Source organism: Nilaparvata lugens, chromosome 2 (assembly GCF_014356525.2).
Source record: "Nilaparvata lugens isolate BPH chromosome 2, ASM1435652v1, whole genome shotgun sequence".
Taxonomy (NCBI): Eukaryota; Metazoa; Arthropoda; class Insecta; order Hemiptera; family Delphacidae; genus Nilaparvata; species Nilaparvata lugens.
Genome location: NC_052505.1, coordinates 93,101,155 through 93,126,053, shown reverse-complemented (window position 1 = coordinate 93,126,053; position 24,899 = coordinate 93,101,155). Strand labels below are relative to the sequence as shown.

The 24,899-nt window shown below is 32.2% G+C and overlaps 1 protein-coding gene across 1 annotated transcript in view; it reads right to left on the bottom strand.

Annotated features, from left to right (window-relative positions):
- Positions 1-8,652: 8,652 nt before the first annotated feature.
- LOC111053886 (intersectin-1) overlaps positions 8,653-24,899 on the bottom strand; it is a 114,171-nt gene continuing 97,924 nt past the window's right edge. The window contains 3 exon segments of the mRNA XM_039420265.1: positions 8,653-9,005; positions 19,481-19,660; positions 21,777-21,947. Of these exon segments, the coding sequence (XP_039276199.1) occupies positions 19,512-19,660; positions 21,777-21,947 (320 nt within the window). The 3' untranslated portion in view covers positions 8,653-9,005; positions 19,481-19,511.

Sequence of the window (24,899 nt, the reverse complement as noted above, 5' to 3'; positions counted from 1 at the left end):
TCGAACCTTTATCATAACATTGTAAGCATACATTACTATTATGTTTACTATTATAATAGTTTTATAATATATTATAAAAGTTAATTATAATAGTAATAGTTAATTATAATAGTAATAATTATTTATAATAGTATATATAGTATAAATAATAGTATAATTAGTAATAGTTAATTATAATAGTTTTACTATTTACTTTGCTTTTATCATCTTTTACTTGTTTTCTTGGTTCTCATTTCGTACTGGAAGTAAATTTTGTTATCATGGCGAGTCTGTTGCTTGAGCCGTCATTTTGTGACACCGTTAGGGCTGTGCAAAGGCTAAAAATAAACTTTTTACTCGTGATATTTTTCAAAGTTTTTTGATTTGTATATCATCAAGCTATCAAAATGAAAAAGTTTTCTCAGGAAAACATTACTTTTTGAGATATGAGCGCTTAAAGTTTAAGTTTTTGGGACAGAACATTTCAAATTCGGTAAGAGATAAATCCATGAGATTTAAAGGATAGATTCTTCATGGTATTGTTGATCTAGTAAAACAAAAATTTTCTGAAAATATCAATTTTTAAGATAGTTATTCGATTTACTAAAAATAACTATCTTAAAAATCTATATTTTCAGAAAATTTTTGTTATACTTTTACTAAAAGTAACTATCTTAAAAATCTATATTTTCAGAAAATTTTTGTTTTACCAGATCAACAATACCATGAAGAATCTCCTCTAGATCCTCTAGATCTCATGTATCTTTTACCGAATTTGAAATGTTGTCCCAAAAACTTAAACTTTAGGCGCTCATATCTCAAAAAGTAATGTTCTGAAAAAAAAATGTTTTCCTGAAAAAAACTTTTTCATTTTGATAGCTTGATGATATACAAATCAAAAAACTTTGAAAAATATCACGAGTAAAAAGTTTATTTTTAGCCTTTGCACAGCCTTAAGTGGGAGGAGACTGTCTAGCTGGGCCAATGGCAGGCGTTCATGCCCTTGACCAATAGCAGTACTCTCCTACTAGTATAAATTCTGCTGTTCTTGTATTTAGTTTTAGTTTATCAGAGATTGACAATGGTGTGATAACCGAAACCGGTCTTTCTAAGTATCTGTGGTTTTTGATAATTTCTTAGTATTTTTATTTAATAATATTAAGAGAGTACCTCATGAGTACTTGTAAAGGTGATATGTGGGAGTTATCCATATTATACTGTATAAAAAAGCTAGATGTTTTCAGAATGTTGTCAGATAATAAGAGAATAACTTACTCTCTGAGAAGTTGTGAAGGTGGAATTGTGGTAGGAATAAAAAGTCTAGATATTGTCAAAACACAGATTCATTAAAAATCGAGATGCCACTCCCGGTTGTTAGCATTTCTGCTGTTTACCAGAGATTGATAATGGTGTATCAATGGAAACCGGTATCTCAATTTTTGATAAATCTGTGATTAGACAATATCCTAGTCTTTTTATTCAATGAGAAATACCTACGTTCAATATTCTTTGTATCAATCATAAGTATCATTCTTTGAGATGTTTCGGATGGACACGTTAACCGTCGGTCCCGGCTGCCTAAAAAGCAGTCGTTAGATCATGTCAGAGGCCATGAAATTGACCTGAGCCAACCACGTAACTCGATATTATTATTTTATTCTTTGTGATAGTTACTTGATGCTAACTTCTGAATGAATATTGTAATGTAAATAAATAAATAAATATTGTGATTGAAAATAAAAAACCATGACAAATTAAATATGAAATAATAAATTATATGGGGAAAATCTTCCTCGTGAAGTATGCAATCGAAATTAACCTAAGAGATGTGGCCCGAAACTTTACCAAAATACTATTTCTATTTTTCTGTTCCTGTGTTTAGTTCTTCTGTTCATTGTTATGCCAGGAATGATAGTACTTGACGAGAGGAACAATAATATTTATTTATTTATTTATTTATTTATTCAAGGTGATACACATACTATAATTAGGAAAGAAAAAACAGGCAATTGCCCAAAACTTCTTCAGTTCCTGGATTTTCACATATTAAAAATAGTCCAAACAATTAGGTTAAGTTCAAATTTTGATTTCTGCCAAAGTTTCCGCACCATCCGAGGAAGATAACACAGATATAAAATTGATTTTGAATTTCACAATGTTGATATAAAGCCGAAAAACAATAATCAATCCGAAATTCAATTAAATTAATTGAAATAAATTAAAAAATTTGAAGACAAAAATTATGATGTGATCATGAGTTTGTCAAGCTCCTGGTAGAGTTTTTTTATTTACGTATTTTTTTCTGGTAGAGTTTATTTCATCACATTGGCGAAATTCACTCCTATTCTTGAGTTGTAAGCATTTGAAGATGAGTAATTTCTCTGATCTGTGAGTGAGGGAAAGATTTTATGTTTGAGTGAATAACTCACCCTGTATTGTAGCGGAACGTCTCATATTGTAGCACAACACTTGTTAGGTCAACCTTTATCCATAGCCCGAATATCAACCAAATCTGAGAGATTTGCATTTTTCAAAAAATCCATGAATTTTTTTCCATGAATTCACTCCTATTCTTGAGTTATAAGCATTTGAAGATGAGTGATTTCTCTGATCTGTGAGTGGAGGTAGGATATTATGTTTCAGTGAATAACTCACCATGTATTGTTCTGAAAAGTCTCTTATTATAGAACAACACTTGTTAGGTCAACCTCTATCCATATCCAAATCTCTATATATAAAAATGAACGTCTGTTTGTTTGTTCCCTATAGACTCGAAAACTACTAAACAGAACGGCATGAAACTTTGGGAATATGTTGTTTGAATATTGGGGACGGTTTCTGACCAGAAATTTTAATAGAGAGGCTGATAATAATTATATATTAATCCATTTTTACAGACCTATGTTTTCGAAATTGTCGGCCGAGCGGCTAACGTAGAACGGGAAGATCATCATGATTCAAGACCATGTTGTGATAATATAATTAGCATATGAACTTACCAGCTGTAACACATCACTCTGTCATAAAATTGTTTACTGGTATTAAAACGGTAGTTTTAAGCACATAGGAAGTCCGTATTGAGATGTAGATAAAAATATTGTCAGATAAATTTCATGATTCACCAAATAAAGTCAAGTATGACATGAAATACATTGACTTTTTGGCGGGACGAAGTTCGCTGGGTAAGCTAGTATGGAATAATATTGGGAAAATCTTACTCGTGAAATATTCAATCGAATATTAACGTGAAATTATGAGGCTCTTCTTATTTTTCTGTTTTCTGTTCTTGTTAATATTTATGGATCTATTGAAATTGTAATACAGTACTTGGGTATGTATTCTATACCTAGGTATATTTCCCTACCAGCATGAGCTATACAGCTGGGTTACTAACTTATCCTATACTATTAAACGAGCAACTTCTGTTTATATGTTTGGATGTTTAGATGTTTATATGTTTGTATCTCACCGGATCTCGAAAACGGCTCTAACGATTCTCACGAAATTCAGAACATAGTAGGTTTATAATATAAAGATTCGATTGCACTAGGTCTCATCCCTGGGAAAACTCGCTGAAGGACATTAAAAGGATAATTATTATTCATCCTTGGAAAAACAGATGATAATAATTATTTCGTCGTCTGTTGGTAATGGAAGTGAGTGAGCGATTTCATGTGTGTGGGACTGTGTCAAAATTATGACTCAGCTGCTGTTGAACTTTTGTAATTATTCAATCAGGTACTTAGTGCCGGCTGCAAAAAAGCCAGGTTATTTTCAATCCTGATTAATTCCAGTAGATCCATCTTTTTGAAATGGTCTTTTCTGATTTGGTTCACGTAGAGTTAATCAGGATTAAAATTTAACCGGCTTTTGTGCAACTGGGCCTTTGTGAGGGAAATTTTTGCATACCTCTGGGAATCAATCTCAATTTACTGTGATTAGATAGAACATTTTCTGTATGAATGTTATGATAATTTCTTCTTTCGTAATAAATTGTTTATGCTTTTGTACTCCAGAGCGAAGCTCGGTCCCCGATATTATAAATGTTATTTCAGTAAAAGTTTTGCAGTAATCTCGTAAGATTAGATCCCCGTGAATTTTAAACATTGTGATATAATCAATCGTCAGCAATAAGGAATCCATTGCAAAGCCTTAAAAAGCTTTGTATTATTTCAAACAACCTCTTTGTTCACTGTTTAATATGATATGGAGTAAAACAGAGAAATTGAATAATATATTAATAGACTACTTTGTAATATTCATGGCTGCTCAAGAATATTATGAACAGTAGTCCATGAGATAAAAATAATAAATAAGTAACATAGTTGAATGAGTACACTTACCAGAAATGCAAAAACGCTATCTAATCAATGCAATGTAGACTTCCTTGATTACCTAGAGCTCTGGGGAAACCAGTCATCTTCAAAATAGTACATAACATTTCTGAATAATGAGGGATTAATTAATACTAAGAATAAAACTCAATATTTTTCCAAAAGAAGATTTTAATTGTAAAAAACACATAATTATGTCAGTGCACAATCTGAACAGTGATCACATAAAACATAGTTTTTGTTTCTTATTTTTTCTAAGAGTTCATCTCATTTAAAGTTACAAGAAAGAATTGGAGTAGGTAACGAGGTAAAGGCTAATTTAATACGATATCATGGAATGCTTAAAATAGAGAAAAAAGTAGCAACTGCTGAATACTGATTTGAAATTAAAAATATCTAATACAATATTAAACATTAGTTATACAATACTGCATTGATTTTTATTGGTTCAACTCGATACTGTGTGCTCGATTTTAGCATTGGTTTTAGCATAGTTTTAGCATTAGAATTGATAAATATTTAGATTTTTAATAGAAACAATGAGTTTTAAGTAGCACAAGCTAGAAAAACTAAAAATAGCACAAACAGAAAAAGAATTATACAAGCATCACAGCCTTGGAGTGAATAATGAAAGACCCAAGAAACGATCTTACAAACAAAATTCATCAAGTTTTTAGTGATGTGAATATCAATTAGAAATCAAGTTTTAACACTATACTCTTAGACAGATAGTTCCATATCTAAATTATAGTCTTAGTGGCGATTGCACAACAGCCGGTTAAATTTTAACCGTGATTAATTCCACGAGAACCAATAAGAGAAGCCGTCTTTTCAAAAACGCCTTCTCTGATTGATTCTCGTGGAATTGATCACGGTTAAAATTTAATCGGCTGTTGTGCAACCGGGCCTTAAACTTCTTGATTTATTACAAACTGTTATGTCTCATCAAGCTTTGACACTATAATAACGACTTGCAGACTACAATATAACTGTGAAAAATATTAAATATCCACTCAATGACTGAAGCATGCTAAAATAGTTGAATGAGTATAAATAATACAGAATTCACACCAATTAGTGCGTGAATGTTTCATATTTTTCACAAATATATAGTCTGCAAGTCATTATTATAGTGTTAAAACTTTGTGAGACGACATAGCAGTTCGTAATGGATCAAGAAATTTAAGACTTCAGATGCTGTCATTGCTAAGATATAGTGATATTTATCTATAATAAAACTCTAGAATATTGACTGAAAATATCACGAATTTATTAAAAAGTTACAAACTTGTTTCAACACCAATGCTGCCATCATTAGTGTGACAATTCAAACCTTAAAATTGACAATATGTCTTTGTCTAGTGTTTTAATATTAAATTTAAGGCCCGGTTGCACAAAAGCCGGTTAAATTTTAACTGTGATTAATTTTACGAGAGCCAATCGGAGAAAACTTTTTTGAAAAGACGGCTTCTCTGATTGGTTCTCGTGGAATTAATCACGGTTAAAATTTAACCGACGTACGTGCAACCGGCACTAAGACTATCATTTAGACATGGAACTATCTGACAAGTAGGCTACTTAAACTTGAAAATATACTTAAAAGACGAAAATATCCTTTATCGAAAAATACTAAAAAATGTCGGAAAATGTAACTGTATCAAAATTATAGATCAAGGAGTCGATTCTGTTGCGTGGAAATTACATGTTGCAACCTTAGAGGGAAGATTTAGATGAGAGGAAAAATTTAAAAACTTTAATGATACTTAGCTTTTTTTTCACTGAATCATAGAGTATTTTTTATTGATTACGATGAATAGGACAAACCAACCAGATTTCTCAAAACTTGTAAAACTATAGATTTGCTACCCAATGATAATGAAATTTTACAATAATAAATCGATTAAGTATATATTTTATGTATTATGGAAGTTTTAACAGAACATGGATGTAGATATTATTTTATGGATACCCTAATGCATGATCAATCCATAGCTGCGTATTCAGCTAGACGAATATCCTATTTAGCTAAAGCTCGAGTGGTAAGCTTACAGAAAATGTATATACTATAATCTAATATCCAATAAATGGTCGGAACGTACATAATAATTTTATAGAATCACAAAAAAGATATACTGGTCTATCTCAATTGATATGGGTTCCAACAGGGTTATTATCCTTGGCAAGTTAATTGATTCGTTTAAAGTCAGTTATTGAATAAGAGATACTATGATGAAAAAAGTCAAGAAATTTAAGAAATAGTTGATCGATTTTCTGCATTTTTGAAAGGAATAATGCAGTATTCACTAATAAAAACTATTGAACTGTATAAGCGATTATAAGAATAACAAGGTTTCAAACATTTAAATTCATACCTTATTACAATCCAATAATTGGTACTGTATAAACTAGAGAAAGTATAACAATATGAATGCTATACAAGACGTGAATTACGTCTGTATCATAATATACAAAGTAAAAAAAATAGTTTCCTAAATTATCAATCAACATAAACTATATTGAACAGTAAAATATTTTTCTTGTTCCAATTCTTTGTTCTTTGCATCATGTATTTTGTTCAAGTCGAAATAAAAGTAGTATTATTCTATATTGATATCTAGAATTATAAAATAGACACTAATAATTTTCTATCAGAAATCAAATTTAAGATAATTAAATCATACAAGAAAAATGATAACTCCAGGAAAATGGATTTCACCTAATATGAGAGCACTAACCTACTATATAAACCATAGTTTATACTACAGTAACTATATAAACCATAGTTTATAGTACAGTAACTATATAAACCATAGTTTATACTACAGTAACTTTATAAACCATAGTTTATAGTACAGTTATAGTTATTGTACACTAACCTAGTGAATGAGATGATATATTTTTTAGCATTTCTCTTTCAAGGAACAAATTACATGAAATTACAAAAAGCAACATTGTTTTATTATCAATCTAATATCAACATTAATAATACCTCTAATCTAACACTCATCTGTATCATATTAAATTAACAGAGATGTAATACTCTGACATCAATTTCAACTAATGTTTTTGTAGAATACTGAAGTATAAAAAACTTTCATGACAGTAGAAACTGGAATAAAACTCCAACTAAATGTGTACTAAAATGTACAAATGGACTTACTCTTCAACCTAAAAAAATTATAGGAATTTACAGGTAGCCTATACCGATTGTCAATAGATTAACCTAGATTTATGCAAGACAAATTATCTCAACTAATACTTGAATCTAAAATAACGTAGCTGCCCTTACATTTATGATATATATTTGAGGAACCAGATGTCTTTTTGGCAAAAAAACCAATAATACTCTATATAAATTCATTGAAAAATAAAGCTATGATATACCAACAATACAATATTATACATCCGATCATTATTTATATTTTGGAGAACACAGTCTTGCAATTGGAATGGATACTTTGAAGGATGGCTTGACTTACTCAAGAGCTGAATATGGAACATAGTTGAGTGAGATGGAATCAGCTTTTAAGGCTGTGCAAAGGCTAAAAATAAACTTTCTACTCGTGATATTTTTCAAAGTTTTTCGATTTGTATATCATCAAGCTATAAAAATGAAAAAGTTTTCTCAGGAAAACATTTTTTTCTCGATCATTACTTTTTGAGATATAAGCGCCTGAAGTTTGAATTTTTGGGACAGAACATGAGATTTAGAGGATGGATTATTCTTAATGGTATTGTTGATCTAGTAAAACAAAAATTTTCTGATAATATCAATTTTTGAAAAAGTTATTTAATTAAAAATATGAGTGCCTAAAGTTCAAATTTTGTGGACAGAACATTTCAAATTCGGTAAGAGATAAATCCATTTGATTTAGAGGATAAATTATTCATGGTATTGTTGATTGAATAAAACAAAAAAAATTGAAAAGATAAATTTTTGAAAAGTTATTCAATTTACAAAAAATAACTCATCTAAAAGTTATTTTTGGTCATTTTTAGTAGATTGAATAACTTACTCAAAAATTGATAGTTTCAGAAAATGTTTGGTTTACTAGATCAACAATACCATGAAGAATCTATCCTGTAAATCTCATGGATATATCTCTTACCGTATTTGAAATGTTCTGTCCTAAACATTTAAATTTAAGGCACTCATATCTCAAAAAGTAATGATCAGAAAAAAAATGTTTTCCTGAGAGAACTTTTTCATTTTGATAGCTTGATGATATACAATCGAAAAACTTTGAAAAATATCAGGAGTAGAAAGTTTATTTTTAGCCTTTGCACAGCCTTAAACGGTTAAAAATAATGTATCTACTCTACATTCCTTGGTTGAAACCGCTTCAGTTTTCATCAGATTTCTGAATTCAGTTTTCTGAATTCTCAGTTTTCAGAATTCATCAGATTTTATAAAGAAGCTTATAGAAAGTTTCCAAGACAACACACTGTGTATAATGTGTGATGAGGTAAACTGTAATTTAGTTTGGATAAGTACGGTGGTTCGTGAACCAAGAAAGTGTTTTCCAATGAGAAATGAATGACATTGAGCCAAAGGAGATCCTTCAGAGGCTTTTCAACTCCGCTTACCGTAAAGCAAGGTACCGTAGTTTTTCTACTTCGTTCACCCCTAAGGCATAAGGTGCTGCCCGAAAAACATTATCATCTTCTATTTTGATTGAACTTATTCTCAGCCTGAAACACACGACAAACAATACTTGTTAAACAAGTCAATGAGACTCAATCATAATAAATAGTTCAGAATGATATTGTATATGTATATAAATAAATAAAATAGATATATAATACACTGAATTTTGAAAAAGTATATTTTAGAGTATAATATCGTAGAGAAACGATAGCATGAGTAGATATCCATGGTATAGGGCGTTTATGTCGCAACTTTTACTGTTATCCCAAGCCGATAGTTCACGTAGTTCTTTCCTATTGTAACATATTAAATCTGGGTAGACAAAAAGCCCTAACAGAAACAGTAATAGGTCTGAAATAAAGTAACTGGCTAATATCGCCAAATAGATAATAACTAAGATTAGATAGCATCAGCTTATTCTGGCTAAATGGTACAAGAACCTAAAAAGGATTTGAAGGAAGTTATTGCTCATAAATAGATTATTATATAAAATATTTAAAGATTGAGGTTATGTACATGTATTCACGGATCGGTGACCTAGAGATCGATCAAACCGAGGAACGTAGAATCTGACCAAAACCCCTTGGCAGAGCTTTATTGCAATCAGATGGTGTGCAATATGAAAAAACACCGTCCACGTGGCTAATTATTAGGTAGCATGGAATTAATATTAATGTATAGAATATTAACTAGCATGCAAAGAGCATAAATAAAAAACCAAATAAAAATAATTTAATGTATTCAGGAAATAAGAGTTACCAGGCGCATGAATACCGAATAAAATTTGCATGCACCAATAGTAAAACGGCAGTTAATAGGCGGCAACTGTAGGCCAGTTCAAAAATATTTCTATATATTTATATAAATGTACTAGATTAGTGTTAAAATTTGTGTAATCTATGTTATCGATATGGCTCGAATGCAAAGAAATTATTAATCATATAATCTAAGCAATATTTTGGTATTTTTTGTAAGATCTATTTGAACCTAATGGCGGAGGACTAAGATATTTAAATTTTATGCTAATTTGAAAGTCGGAAAGAGGATCTGTAAAACTTGAGAAGGAAGAACCAGCACTCGCCAGCCAGATGCCACCATAAGAGGACCCCAAATATTTTAGAGCGAAGTACCTTATTAATAATTTTGTAAAAATTAAAGTTAAAGTAAATTATTAAATTTCTTAAAAGACTTCGTGATGCTATTGTGAAGCAGAAGTCATTTTTCATTTTAATTAAATTTATAACCCCTTGGAGGAGACGATTCCGGCTACCATATTCCCGGACCACATGGAGTTGGATCGACATCGGCGGCTTACAAGAAGATTTTCGACACGTGAGTGATTAAATTTGAATTTAGTGATGGGCGCCCTAGTGCTTCGAATTAATCTGATGATCAAAGCTAGCTCGCCGAAAGGGTTTTACTATAGATTGAGAAATTAATAAGAGTAATACTTGCGCAAGTAAAAATTAGTATTAAAGGTATTTAATTGAAAGAAAAATATAGATCAATATTTTAGAAATTTCTATTTAATCAAAGAAGTACGAAATCTAGGCTATTAAAACATATGCATATAATATTTAATTTTTGCAATACAATTTGCGATGATTTATCATAGTTCTAATTCACTAGATGAATGGCTCTACCTATTCCGTCAGGTGCCGAATCTTGCACCCTGAGATGAAAATATATATTCGATACAAAGAAATCTACTAAGTACTAGAGATTTTAATATATATATATATTTGGATTATTAGTGGCTAATTTATCAAGCTGATCTTAGAGCACATATTTTGATTGAATTATCCAAGCCGACAAGTATTAGCAAGTACATGTCACAGCTACATGCAAAAGAATGCATATGATTTCAAGATAAAGGCACATGGTAATGATTCGTGCCACAAATCTAGAATATAAAGTTTAGCCTGTGATATTTTTATTGATTTCAAATATTGTTCTATTTTTTATATTATATTTTTATCGCTCTATATATATTTTTTGCCTCGATTGATCTTTGCATTATTTGTGTAATATATGTGTGAAATTTTCATGGTGTGCAATTTATTTTTTATTCCTCAACACTATAGTATAAGTATCATTTTTATATATATATATTTATTATTTATTGAATTACAAGAGTTATAGGAGAAGCCCATATCTAGGCCTATCAAGATTTTTTAAGACTGAATACTATTAGAAAAACCACGACCTAATTATATTAAATCTCATGCTTTACCGACTGATGCCAAGCAGGAGGCTAATCGTTATTTAAATATAAATAATAACGTGACACAAAGACATGTCGTACCAACGTGGGACTGATGATGAGAGCCAAGCTCATCGAATAATTATTTGAAATTAAGTCAATAACCATATTGAAAATTATAGATAACTTATACGAGTTGTGAGGAAAACTGGCGAAGGGAAATTTGTATTACTTTTTGGGGAATCAATAGCTTTAAATAAAGAGAAATTATATGTTTTAAAGAAAATTTTATATTATTATTATTGTAGAAAATATATTTTATAGAGAGAGCTATTATATTTTATGGGCCTAAACTGCTAGTCAGAAATCAATGAATAGTATTATTATATTATAAGAGCTTAAGTAATAAATAGGTTACCTGGCTTGTAATGTCCATAGGCCTATCCTCATTTGTGTCCTTATTAATGCCTTGTTGGCCAAAACTTTCACTTTTTTAACAAACACTTGACACTTAATCCATTTTTAAAATATGAGTCTCTTTTCGTCCACGCAAAGTAAGGTAGCAGACACACTGCAGACGGCGATAGTAGCGGAGATCGACGCTGAGGGGGGCGCGATGGAGTCCAACGCCCAGATCTCTTCAATCACCGCCAAGAATCCTGTGAACAGTAATAAACCGTTAAATGTCTCCCAAGAAGCAATAAGAAGGGTTCTAGTAGAGGGGATGATCAAGTCATTTTCTAATAGTTTAGAAAAAACAATGACCATGGTAATGAAGGACTTGAAGGCGGAAATGAAGGAAATGCGGGAATCATTGAAGGATATATCGGTAAGAACGGGTAAGGAAACTGCGGACACATATCAGCATCTACCGCTGAAAATCAAGAACTAATTACAACCGATTTAACAGCAAAAATAGATACTGTCACTTGTGAGTTAAACGAAAGAATAGATAACCTACCAGCACAAAACACTTCGCAAATTCATGAATAGCTCACCCAAATTCTGATATAAATCAAAACATAATACAACTTAATTCATTGGAGACAGCCGTTGGAGAACAGCAATTATTTTCATCTGAATTAATGCCGAAGTAGTAGAGAATGAAACAGAAGCTTCTAGTCATTGGAAACAGGCCCAAGAGAAGTTAGTACAACTTGAAATCAAATACATCAATTTCCGCACGAGAATATAGAGCCTATTCCCATAGCAACGTTTGATTCACTACACAGTTTCAATGAATTAGGCCGTTTTGACAATACAGACCGCTATCTCCAACCTAAAGAATTTATAGATCAGATAAAACTAGTTCAATCATTAACACCCACCTCTTGGAATTTTTGGCGTCTTCGTTGACTAGTTTATTGATTGGCGAACCCCTGATGTTCTTTCGGAGTAGAGCCCATGAATTTACATCATTGGATGAGTTTGTAGCTGTCTTCCTGGAACAGTATTGGAGCAGAAGTAAACAGTTGGACGTGCTAGCGGACATTATATCATGCGATTTCAACCCTAACTTAGACGGTGCATGTACCACTTTCGTCACTGCCCTACAGTTTAAAAATTCTCAATTGAGCGAGCCCATTAATGAATCGGCATTAGCAAGTATTATTTTAAAGAAGCTACCGTATCAAGTTAGAATGGCACTCGCCACACAACCCATTACTGATTGCAAACAGCTGATAAATCATTTATATGGCATACAGTCTGTGATGGCAATATCAAACCACCGTTCAGACCAGAGATACGCACAAAATCAACATAACTCAAAATTAATCAGTATAACAGCCAAAATATGAATCAGTACCATATGATTGCTCACGACCTACTCCTCAATTTGAACACCGAAATGATCATAAACACAATAATAATTGGAATAATAGAAGCTTTCAAAATTGTCAAACAAACCATTATCCACAGCTAACCTACAAAAGAAATTATTATTATGGCCGTGATCGATTAACACAAAAATGATTACACTCAGAATAATCATAATAGAAATCATAAACCACCACCTCATCAAATTAGTACAACTTATACATTAGCGCATGCAACAGGAATAAATCAACAAAAAACATGGAACCCAGCACCCAACGACCGCCACCAGATATACAGAAAACTACATCTAAACAATTATGTCTACATGATAACCCCGATACAACCCACACAAGCTCAGAAAAAATAGATAGAGAAATAAGATACTACAGCCTCATATACCACCTTTATGAACGGTTACCGAAAATATTAGAAAAACAGATGTTAATACAAGATAAATCACCACCAAAAACCGCCGCTCAACATGTAATTAAAACAGCCCGAAAACATCAACCCCTCTTGAGCCTTATATTCCCCGCCGACGATCCATCACCGCAGGTAGAGCAGCCCGCACATCAAGAGACCGCCACCATACTAACCGCTTTGAAAGTCACACTCGCGCATCAAGAGACCGCCACCGCACCCGCGCATCATTCGACCCCACCAAGGCACCCCAATGAACCCAGGATAGAGTACCAAGAGGATGACACCAGGGAGGACGGACTACCGGATAAGAGGAGCGACCACCGCAAGGCCCGGAGACGGAGGCGCCCGAGGACACCCGACCGGTATCAGGACGAGGAGGACAACATGCAGGAGAAAAGAGGCATGCATCATAAGGCCCGGAGAAAGAGGCGAAAGAAAAGGAGGAACCGCGCGCGCGCATACCGGCCGCATGCACGGTTCAAACGCCCGAAGAGGACACCGGACCGACACCGAGGAGGACAGGAGCGGACCGACGGCGTGCATCCGCGGCACATACGTTTTAAGAGGGCCAATAAGCGATGTGACCGGCAAAATGGATCGAATGAATGGATTAAAACTGGAACCGATAAGACTACTATGATTGATTCGTGCATGGGCAACATAAAAGTGGACTACTTGTGGAGATTAATTAAGGATAAACGGTGTCTAGGAAGAGTGAAGGAATTAAAAAATAATATTAATAAAATGGAAGTAAATAGTTATTATATGATAAGAGGTTATACTATTGAAGAGAAAATAAATGTTTTGTTATGGTGTTTAATATTTGTTATGATGGCTGTGATAATATTGAAAAGTGATGCTATTGATGCTATAATTAAGACCGTGTTATTGTTGAAAGAATTTATTAGTGTTGATTGGAAGTGTTATATTATTGAATTGTTTATTATGATGATGAAGCCTAATAATGAATTTAAGTGGAAAGTATCGGATGAAGTTGATTGGAAGCTTTATATTATAAAGTCGTTTATTGGTGTAACTAGAATTATAAAAAATGCCACTAAAATGAAAATATTGAGACTCAACGGAATAAATAGAAATCATAAGGAAGAAAACAGAACCAGATCAAGGAATTGTTTTAAAAGATACACCAGATACAAGGGCTTTAAATTCATAAAGATAAATTATCGATAGGACAGCCTCACAAATCAACAGCAGATAACCTCACCAGCCTACAACATCTACAAACAGAATGCAAGAAGATGCAAGTAAATCACAACATTTCCACATACAATATCACAGAATTTGAAATAAATATGATAAGAAATCAAGGAAAACATTATTATCAAACCGATTACTAACCTTCCTTAATAAATTTAATATTGGTATAGGACCTCGTGGCAACAATCCAATGTTTAATTCCTTCCAGCCGTTAGAAGCCTGCAATAAGGAAAAGAACAATTTTTAAATATGTAATTAAATTATATACATCAGATAAAAAAGGACACAAGCGGGGATAATAAAATTAAAATTTGTTAATTACCTTTTTAAGAGAAAAAATTGAGCAGTTAGGTTAGTTATGAAAGTCGACAGCAAATTCTGATGTAACATGTAGCACTATGAAATGTAGAACAGCGACCAGCTGAGCAAAGCCACCTAAATCAAATATGTGACGTCTGTTGAACATATGTTTATAAAAAGAAATACTGTACCCAAAAAGTTATTTATTATTGTTATTTATTATATTTATTATGTCGATATATTTATTTATATGTTTTATATTTATTACTTTTAATTATGCCACGTTTGTTACCTGAAAAAGACTTAAAGTGAATACCAGCTACCAAAACCCAAGAGCCATTAGCAAAAGAAAAGTATTGTACTGATGTATAGAAAATTATTTATATTAAGACCTAAGAAATACTATAAGATATAAGCCCAGAAGTTTTGTGAATCGAAATTATTGTCTAAAAGGAATCATTTGTGAGAATTATGAAATGTGTGTAGTTAGGTTGGCGGCCCTGCAAGCGGCGAATTAAAAATTACTATGTTTTAAGTGTTGTCAGAAGGAGTACGTTTAGAAGTTTATATTTATGATATTTTATGTGTGTTGAGGAGGAGAATTTGTTATTGTATTTGATAAAGGTATAAAGGAGATGCAGCAAATATGTCTGCGAACTGTGATAGAAGTATGAGAGTATAATTTATAAATAAAGTATAGTGTATATCGATGTATTGAAGGGTGGGTTTTCATTAAAAACATTGTGATTCTCAAATATTTTGAATTCAAACCCAGGGGCGCGTGTAACATATTAAATCTGGGTAGACAAAAAGCCCTAACAGAAACAGTAATAGGTCTGAAATAAAGTAACTGGCTAATATCGCCAAATAGATAATAACTAAGATTAGATAGCATCAGCTTATTCTGGCTAAATGGTACAAGAACCTAAAAAGGATTTGAAGGAAGTTTATTGCTCATAAATAGATTATTATATAAAATATTTAAAGATTGAGGTTATGTACATGTATTCACGGATCGGTGACCTAGAGATCGATCAAACCGAGGAACGTAGAATCTGACCAAAACCCCTTGGCAGAGCTTTATTGCAATCAGATGGTGTGCAACATGAAAAAACACCGTCCACGTGGCTAATTATTAGGTAGCATGGAATTAATATTAATGTATAGAATATTAACTAGCATGCAAAGAGCATAAATAAAAAACCAAATAAAAATAATTTAATGTATTCAGGAAATAAGAGTTACCAGGCGCATGAATACCGAATAAAATTTGCATGCACCAATAGTAAAACGGCAGTTAATAGGCGGCAACTGTAGGCCAGTTCAAAAATATTTCTATATATTTATATAAATGTACTAGATTTAGTGTTAAAATTTGTGTAATCTATGTTATCGATATGGCTCGAATGCAAAGAAATTATTAATCATATAATCTAAGCAATATTTTGGTATTTTTGTAAGATCTATTTGAACCTAAATGGCGGAGGACTAAGATATTTAAATTTTATGCTAATTTGAAAGTCGGAAAGAGGATCTGTAAAACTTGAGAAGGAAGAACCAGCACTCGCCAGCCAGATGCCACCATAAGAGGACCCCAAATATTTTAGAGCGAAGTACCTTATTAATAATTTTGTAAAAATTAAAGTTAAAGTAAATTATTAAATTTCTTAAAAGACTTCGTGATGCTATTGTGAAGCAGAAGTCATTTTTCATTTTAATTAAATTTATAACCCCTTGGAGGAGACGATTCCGGCTACCATATCCCGGACCACATGGAGTTGGATCGACATCGGCGGCTTACAAGAAGATTTTCGACACGTGAGTGATTAAATTTGAATTTAGTGATGGGCGCCCTAGTGCTTCGAATAATCTGATGATCAAAGCTAGCTCGCCGAAAGGGTTTTACTATAGATTGAGAAATTAATAAGAGTAATACTTGCGCAAGTAAAAATTAGTATTAAAGGTATTTAATTGAAAGAAAAATATAGATCAATATTTTAGAAATTTCTATTTAATCAAAGAAGTACGAAATCTAGGCTATTAAAACATATGCATATAATATTTAATTTTTGCAATACAATTTGCGATGATTTATCATAGTTCTAATTCACTAGATGAATGGCTCTACCTATTCCGTCAGGTGCCGAATCTTGCACCCTGAGATGAAAATATATATTCGATACAAAGAAATCTACTAAGTACTAGAGATTTTAATATATATATATATTTGGATTATTAGTGGCTAATTTATCAAGCTGATCTTAGAGCACATATTTTTGATTGAATTATCCAAGCCGACAAGTATTAGCAAGTACATGTCACAGCTACATGCAAAAGAATGCATATGATTTCAAGATAAAGGCACATGGTAATGATTCGTGCCACAAATCTAGAATATAAAGTTTAGCCTGTGATATTTTTATTGATTTCAAATATTGTTCTATTTTTTATATTATATTTTTTATCGCTCTATATATATTTTTTGCCTCGATTGATCTTTGCATTATTTGTGTAATATATGTGTGAAATTTTCATGGTGTGCAATTTATTTTTTATTCCTCAACACTATAGTATAAGTATCATTTTTATATATATATATATATTTATTATTTATTGAATTACAAGAGTTATAGGAGAAGCCCATATCTAGGCCTATCAAGATTTTTTAAGACTGAATACTATTAGAAAAACCACGACCTAATTATATTAAATCTCATGCTTTACCGACTGATGCCAAGCAGGAGGCTAATCGTTATTTAAATATAAATAATAACGTGACACTATGCAGCTGTGTGATGCTGGTAGTCTCTCAAATTGTGCCGTTCATACACTCTCACCCAACAAAACAGTAAAAATTGACAATAATCGTCAGTAATCGGCTTGAAATAACAGTAAAAGTTGCGACATAAATTCCCTATACCATGGGATATCTACTTACGCTATTGTTTCTCTATGATAATATATACATTAAAAAACAATACATTAATTCAATTAGGAATTAGAAAGTGTATTCAAGCATAATTTCACAATTAAAAATGTAAGAAAGTTTATTTTGATTGTTTGAGCTTTTTTACAAAATGATTCCTCTCGGATCACATTTATTGGTTTTCAAAATTCAAAATTTTCAAATTATTATTCCTGGACCGAAAATCAAGTGACGAAGCAGTGTGTGATATCATAACCTCAACCTTTGGACAACATTAACATTTTATCACAATTTTTGGAGAGAAAAACTAAGGCTCAGCCTATAGTTTCCTCCAATGTCATAACTATATTATGATTATAGTGTTTTGTCCAATGAATAAATAAATGAAATCTATAAATTAAATTAAATCAGGATAATTAAATAAAATTAATTAATTTATAATTAAATTGAATTAAATTAAGTTAAATCTAAAAATTATCTTAAATCTTGGTTCAAGACCAAGATAATAAGCCGTTACCCTTTAATCTATTCTTAACCTGTATGTGACGGATAGACGTAAAGAAGTGATTTGCAATATTTTTGTATATAATATTATCATTTTTAAATATAAATTCAAACAGGAAACACACGACATAGATAGATTAAAAACACTTAGAAACTTACATTATAATCGGAAATTTTCGTGGAACTGTGTCCCCTTTCTCCACCGAGCAGAGAGGAGACACAGAAAGGGGACACAATTCCTCGAAAATTTCCGATTATAATGACAGTTTCTAAGTGTTTTTAATCTATCTATGTCGTGTGTTTCCTGTTTTAATTCATATTTTAAAAGTTTATTTTTAAGTGTTTTCTGTTATGTGCTACATATTATCATTTTTGGTGTATAAAGCAACATACTTCCACATACTCTCAAAATTGGACAAAAATCATGAAGTGTAAACATAACCTATTTTTGGTCAATTTCTATCTAAATTTGGGAAAGGAACAATTTTGGGCTTCAAGCCTGTTGTTCCTTTCCCAATCATTCATAGTTGATACTGATATTGTATCTATCAATATATTAATAAGTAAATATGTTGAATAGAAATTGATATTGTGTAATTTCTCCGTAATTGTTTAATCATTATCCACATTTATTGGATTTGTATACAGAGCTGAAATTTCGTGAAATTTCCTGAAGAAACACAGTACAGCTGAGCTGAAGATGTGTTGGTTTCAACACGATACTCCAGTCCTGTGTACACATATGTCGCATGAATGTAATAAATGTGGATGTGACCAAGATGAAACCGTGTTTTTTCAACATACTTTCAACTTCTAACTTTCAAATGAGCTGGATACTGAGTGAGCAATGTCTAATAATTGCGACTTAATTAGATTGAAGAATAATATTTGCACGGAAACCTGGTACAGATTTGTAAGTAGAGAGAATCAATAGGTCCATTGATAACTCACGTAATGATAATAATATTGTAAGATTGAATGAATTGTAATGATTGAATAAATCGTAATATTGGAAGAGTCGTCCATTGATATCTCATCTAATGATAATAATTGTACGATTGGATGAAATATTGTAATAGCAAATCAATTCTGATCTATTTTGATGTTGAATAACTTGGCTGACTGACCTTGTTCGTTGACTCGATGAAGAGCTGTCTTTTATTTTTCGAATAAAACCAGACTTATTTTGAGGGAGATCTGTCCAGATTCGACTTCATATAGAGGTAGCCACCGGGTGATTGGTCCTGGTGTATCCCTTGTCACATCCAGAATATCACTCACTCTCAACTCAGTTCTTCCCAAAAATTCTGCAAATAACCAAATTTTATATAATTTATTCAATTACTCAACATAATACACTTCCAGAAAAGTGCCGCAGGCTCAATAATAATAATAAATTATAACAATCATCAATCAGAAGCTGCCCTACTACTTGTACAAGCCATCCCCAGTCTTGGAGAATGATACACATAAGTTATACTGGGATCGGTCGGTGCTGACAGACAGAACACTCGCTCATAATAGGCCAGATATCATACTCATGGATAAGGTAGCCAAGGAAACAACACTAATAGATGTTGGCATACCATGCTGCCACAACTTGGACCAGTATTATAATGAAAAGGTCTCCAAGTACTTTTCCTTGGTTGCTGAGATCAAGGATGTCTGGATGCAAGAAAAGGTAGCAATTGTTCCTGTCATTATCTCCACGGTTGGAGTTGTAGCTAGAAAAGTGTCAGCAAATCTTTGTCAGATGGGAATATCAAAAAGTGCAAATGCCATGGAAAAAGCAGTTGTTCTCAGCACAGCATCCATTGTGAGATCATTTTTGAACATTTCAGTTTAGTAATGTACCAAAGTCTTGCCAATGGTCGACTTTGACTACAATAAACACTCACTTGTTATGTGAAGAATAAAATGATGATAATAATAATAATAATAATAAAAATAATATTTTCTTTTCAGAAGGCCACGAAGACAAGAGACAACGTCAACGAATGTACATTAAAATACATAAACAGTACCTGACTATTACGTAATACATAATATTCATAACACTCCAATCTCCGACAAGAAGATGAATCAAGAAACACTCATTTTTCTCTCATAGAATTCGTCCAGCTTATAAAGTGGGTTTTGAACCAGCCAATCATATATCTTTGCCTTGAATATATTGAGAGGCGCAGTTTGGAGTTCAGGTGGTAACTTATTAAAAATGTTTGGCCAACAATTTCAAAACTGTTCAATAACTTTGACAATCTGTTATGCTGAATATTGATCTGCCTATTGTTACTAGTGCTATATGAATGAAATTTATCTCTAGTTTGATACCTGTGAAGATTATCAATCCCAAAACGTGCCAGTTATAATTTATACGACAATCCAAAATGTATCTAGTTTATGTGTCATTTGAAAACTATTAATGAGTACTTGATGTGAAGAAATAAATAAGGTGATGAGAAATCATTCATGATGAACACAGTCTGTATGTGAACTCTAGTAACATTGGGAACTAAACTTTTGAGTGTTTTTTTTTAATCAATACAATAAGTGATGTTCTTTTTGTAAAAATAGAGAATAAACTTGAAAAGACATCCATTGATAAAATAATAATGATGTAGCCAACTGTCGAGTGTTGATTACAATATGATAATTATACTATTATCGAAATGAGAAACATCCATTGAACCAGTTCAATTCAATAAACGGGGAAAGTCGTCCATTGATAAATCATGTAATGATAATAATTGTAAGATTGAATCAATTGTAATGATTGAATAAATCGTAATATTGGAAGAGTCGTCCATTGATATCTGATGTAATGATAATAATCGTGAGACTGAATGAATTGTAATGAATGAATAAATCGTAATATTGGAAGAGTGTCCATTGATAACTCATCTAATGATAACAATTTACAATTGAATGAAATATTGTAATAACATATCAATTCTGATCTATTTTGATGATTATTATTCATCAGAGTTAATTTCGATTCGACCAGTCTTTCAAATAATCTGACTCCAGTTGTTCCAATAAACAATCACCTTCAATATGATCTTCGTTATCATGGCAGTTATTTGGAAAAAAACTGCTGATGAAAAGTTATGAGATCTATTATCATCATCAATTTACACTTGAAAATGGGCCTTGAAGAGTTAAAACTAGTTGTGTTGTGATAAAATAGAAAAGTACCTACTAGATAACTATTTTTATGTTTCTATAATTTCAGTAGGCCTAAAAATAAAAGTGACTCTTAGATCTACTATAGTAACATCGACTGAATCATGATGAAGAAGTCCACAAGTTTACAGTATGCATGATACACCATCTATTGTTTATGAACCGGAATAATTCGAGTCATTACTGTGATAACATGTGACAGAGAAATCAGGTTATTGTCAGTGAGTGCTCTGTACTGACCATCAGGCGAATAGTGTCCCTTGTCGAATACGGTTACACAGAGCACATCCTCCATTACGTCTTTGACAAGGAACTGCATCGACGCATTCCACTTGGGCTCGGTGGGTGACGTGAGAGGGGTGCGGTGCTCCTGGGAGCCCATGCTCACTTCACAGAAAACTCCGCGCTTGCCTAGGCAACACAAAAACACAACAATCAAAACCTTGCCTCGAAAACGAATCAATTTGAACAAAATCAATAGATTATTAGAGTGCGTAACACATGTAGCCTACAATAACAAAATTTATCTAAGTGGGATAAATAAAAATATAAAAATGTTCTACTATAGTCCAGTCAAATGGTCGTTTTTCAGGAAACAGCCCCGAAAGAATTTTTCTCGACGGTTCTATAATGTATTTTGGGGCGCTGAATTCGAATCTGAAATTTGCTGACACGCCAGAGGGCGGCTTCACCCCCAAAACCTCAAATATTTCGGACTTTTTTCAAATTTCCATTTAATCTCGAAACCTTCCAGTTTTTGGAGGAAAAAAAACCTTCCAGTTTTTGATCCTTCTAAATTCAAAATTTCTAGCTAATATATATTCTTGAATAGAACTTTAAACTTTAAATTTCCTGAGTAAGAACATAACCTATTTTTTCGGACATTTCATTATTTATAAAAATTTGGGAACAGAATAGTTTTGGGCTATGCCTGTTGTTCTATCCCGATCATATTCATATGATTTGTAATTATATCAACGAATAAATAAAAATAAAAAAAAATAAATAAAAATCATTCTCTACAAATTTAAGGATAATAAAATTTCCAATAAATTGAGTGGTCGCACAGGATTCTACCATTTTTGGTTCCGGAGCTACGAAATTTTCAAAAAAGGGGTATTTTTCAAGGGGTTTTCAAAATTATGCAAACCTACCACTTCTACCCTATACAACTTGAATATTTTTCTAGTATAGATAAAAAACCACACATCACGTGAAAGAACACTTAATTCTGTACAGGATTCCTTAGGAATTTTCGAATTTATTAGTGGGGGGAGGGGGGAATACACCCAAAAATAGAAAATCATGTCCTACAGCCAAAATACAATTTTTCATTATAATACCTTTTCAAGGCCTTCCTAACAAAAAATGCATATTTCGGCTGAAATCATCTCACTAATGTGTTATTATTACTACAGTAGAAGCTCTCTTAACCGACCCCTACGGGACCGGACCGTGGTCGGATAACGAAAAATGTCGGTTAAACCGAATAATATTGTAAATAGTCGTAATAGGTGTTAAAATCATTCAAACACGTGAAAAAAAGCTTTTAAAAACTGTTCCTAAACTTTTAAAACTACTGTAGCCATTACTCACCCAATAGTCCTTATGATCTTCCATGTCCCTTGATGAACACCGACACCGAGTTCATCACTAATGCTTTTAACAGATTCCCCTTTATCAAGCCGTTCTATTGCTTTTAGTTTTTGTTCCATCGTCACAACCAGTCTCTTACGTTTAACACCACTCATTTTACACTAACTGTACTTTACACTAACAAAGTCAATTACATAAACAATTACGGTATCAAAAAATCTGGTGTGGTACACTCACACAACTTTCCTTGCTCATTGAACTATAAGCCTCATTATCAAACGAAAATAATCCAGGGGAATAACATAATGACGATTGACGGCAACATATTTGCAACTATGTGTATATACAATTGTTTTCAGAGTACTTTTTCCTTTATTTAAATTGTGAAATTCGATGATTTTTTTGACATTCGTCAAAACAGCTGTTCTACAGATGAAATATCTTGACTATGACTGTGTTCTTTTTATAAACTGCTCTACCTACCTACCTCATGCACGAGAAGGAGGTTACAAAGTCCATTTCTCAAGGATTTGGTGGACCCCCCATTAGTACCCCAGGAAAAAGACTCATGTCAGTCGATAGAGCTAATGAATAACTATACAGAGTATGGATTTGAAAAAAATCGTTTGAGCCGTTTTTGAGAAAATCGTGAAAAACATGGTTTTTTAGTAACTGTCATTTTCTCAAGAATATTACGGAGCTCCTGAAATTTTCCCTGAAATGAGACTGATGCCAGTTGATAGGGCTTATAAATAGCTATCCATGGTATAAATTTGAAGAGAATCGTTGGAGCCATTTTCGAGAAAAACGTGAAAAACATGTTTTTTTAGTAATTATCCGCCATTTTTTCCGCCATCTTGAATTAAATTTTATTGAATTTCTTATTGTCGGGTCCTCATGGTATAAGGACCTTAAGTTTAAAATTTCAAGTCAATCGGTTAATTAGGAATGGAGTTATCGTGTTCACAGACATACACACACACACACACACACACACACACACACACACACACAGACCAATACCCAAAAATCATGTTTTTGGACTCAGGGGACCTTGAAACGTATAGAAAACTTGAAATTGGGGTACCTTAATTTTTTTGGAAAGCAATACTTTCCTTACCTATATAGTAATAGGGCAAGGAAAGTAAAAAAACTGTTAAATATCAAAGTTTGCAAACACAGTTAGCACACTAGAAACTGCCCGCACATGATATTGAGAGCAACTGACTGAATTTTGACTTGATACGGAATCATATGTTCGACCTGTTGAAACATGAAAGTTATATTTTGATCGTTATCGCAGCAGCAGCGGAAGTTTGTATATTCCTGGAAACGGTCGGTTAATCCGACAGGCGGTTGATCCGAGGTCGGTTAAGAGAGCTTCTACTGTACTGGAAATGTATTATTACTACTAGTGTGAAACAATTTTTCCCTTTCCCTCTTTCATTTCATTCCTTTCCAATAAATTTTTGTTATTTTCCCTTTTTTTATTAATTCTCTAGAAAAATCTAATGTATTTTTATTATTTTCTTTTTGTACTTTGTATTTTTCTTTTATTTTTTACTTGAGATCTTTGAAGTGTCATATCTATTTTGTCTAAGTTTATTTAACCTTTGCAACTTGTTTTTTCTTTTAACTGGGCACCCGCCGAAAAACCTTCGGGTTTGGCAGGACCCTCAATTGTTTTGAGTTGTGAATAAAAATTTTTATTTTTTTTTTTCATTTGAATTCATAATAAACTTGTAATTCCCGAAAGGTAGTCCTGTA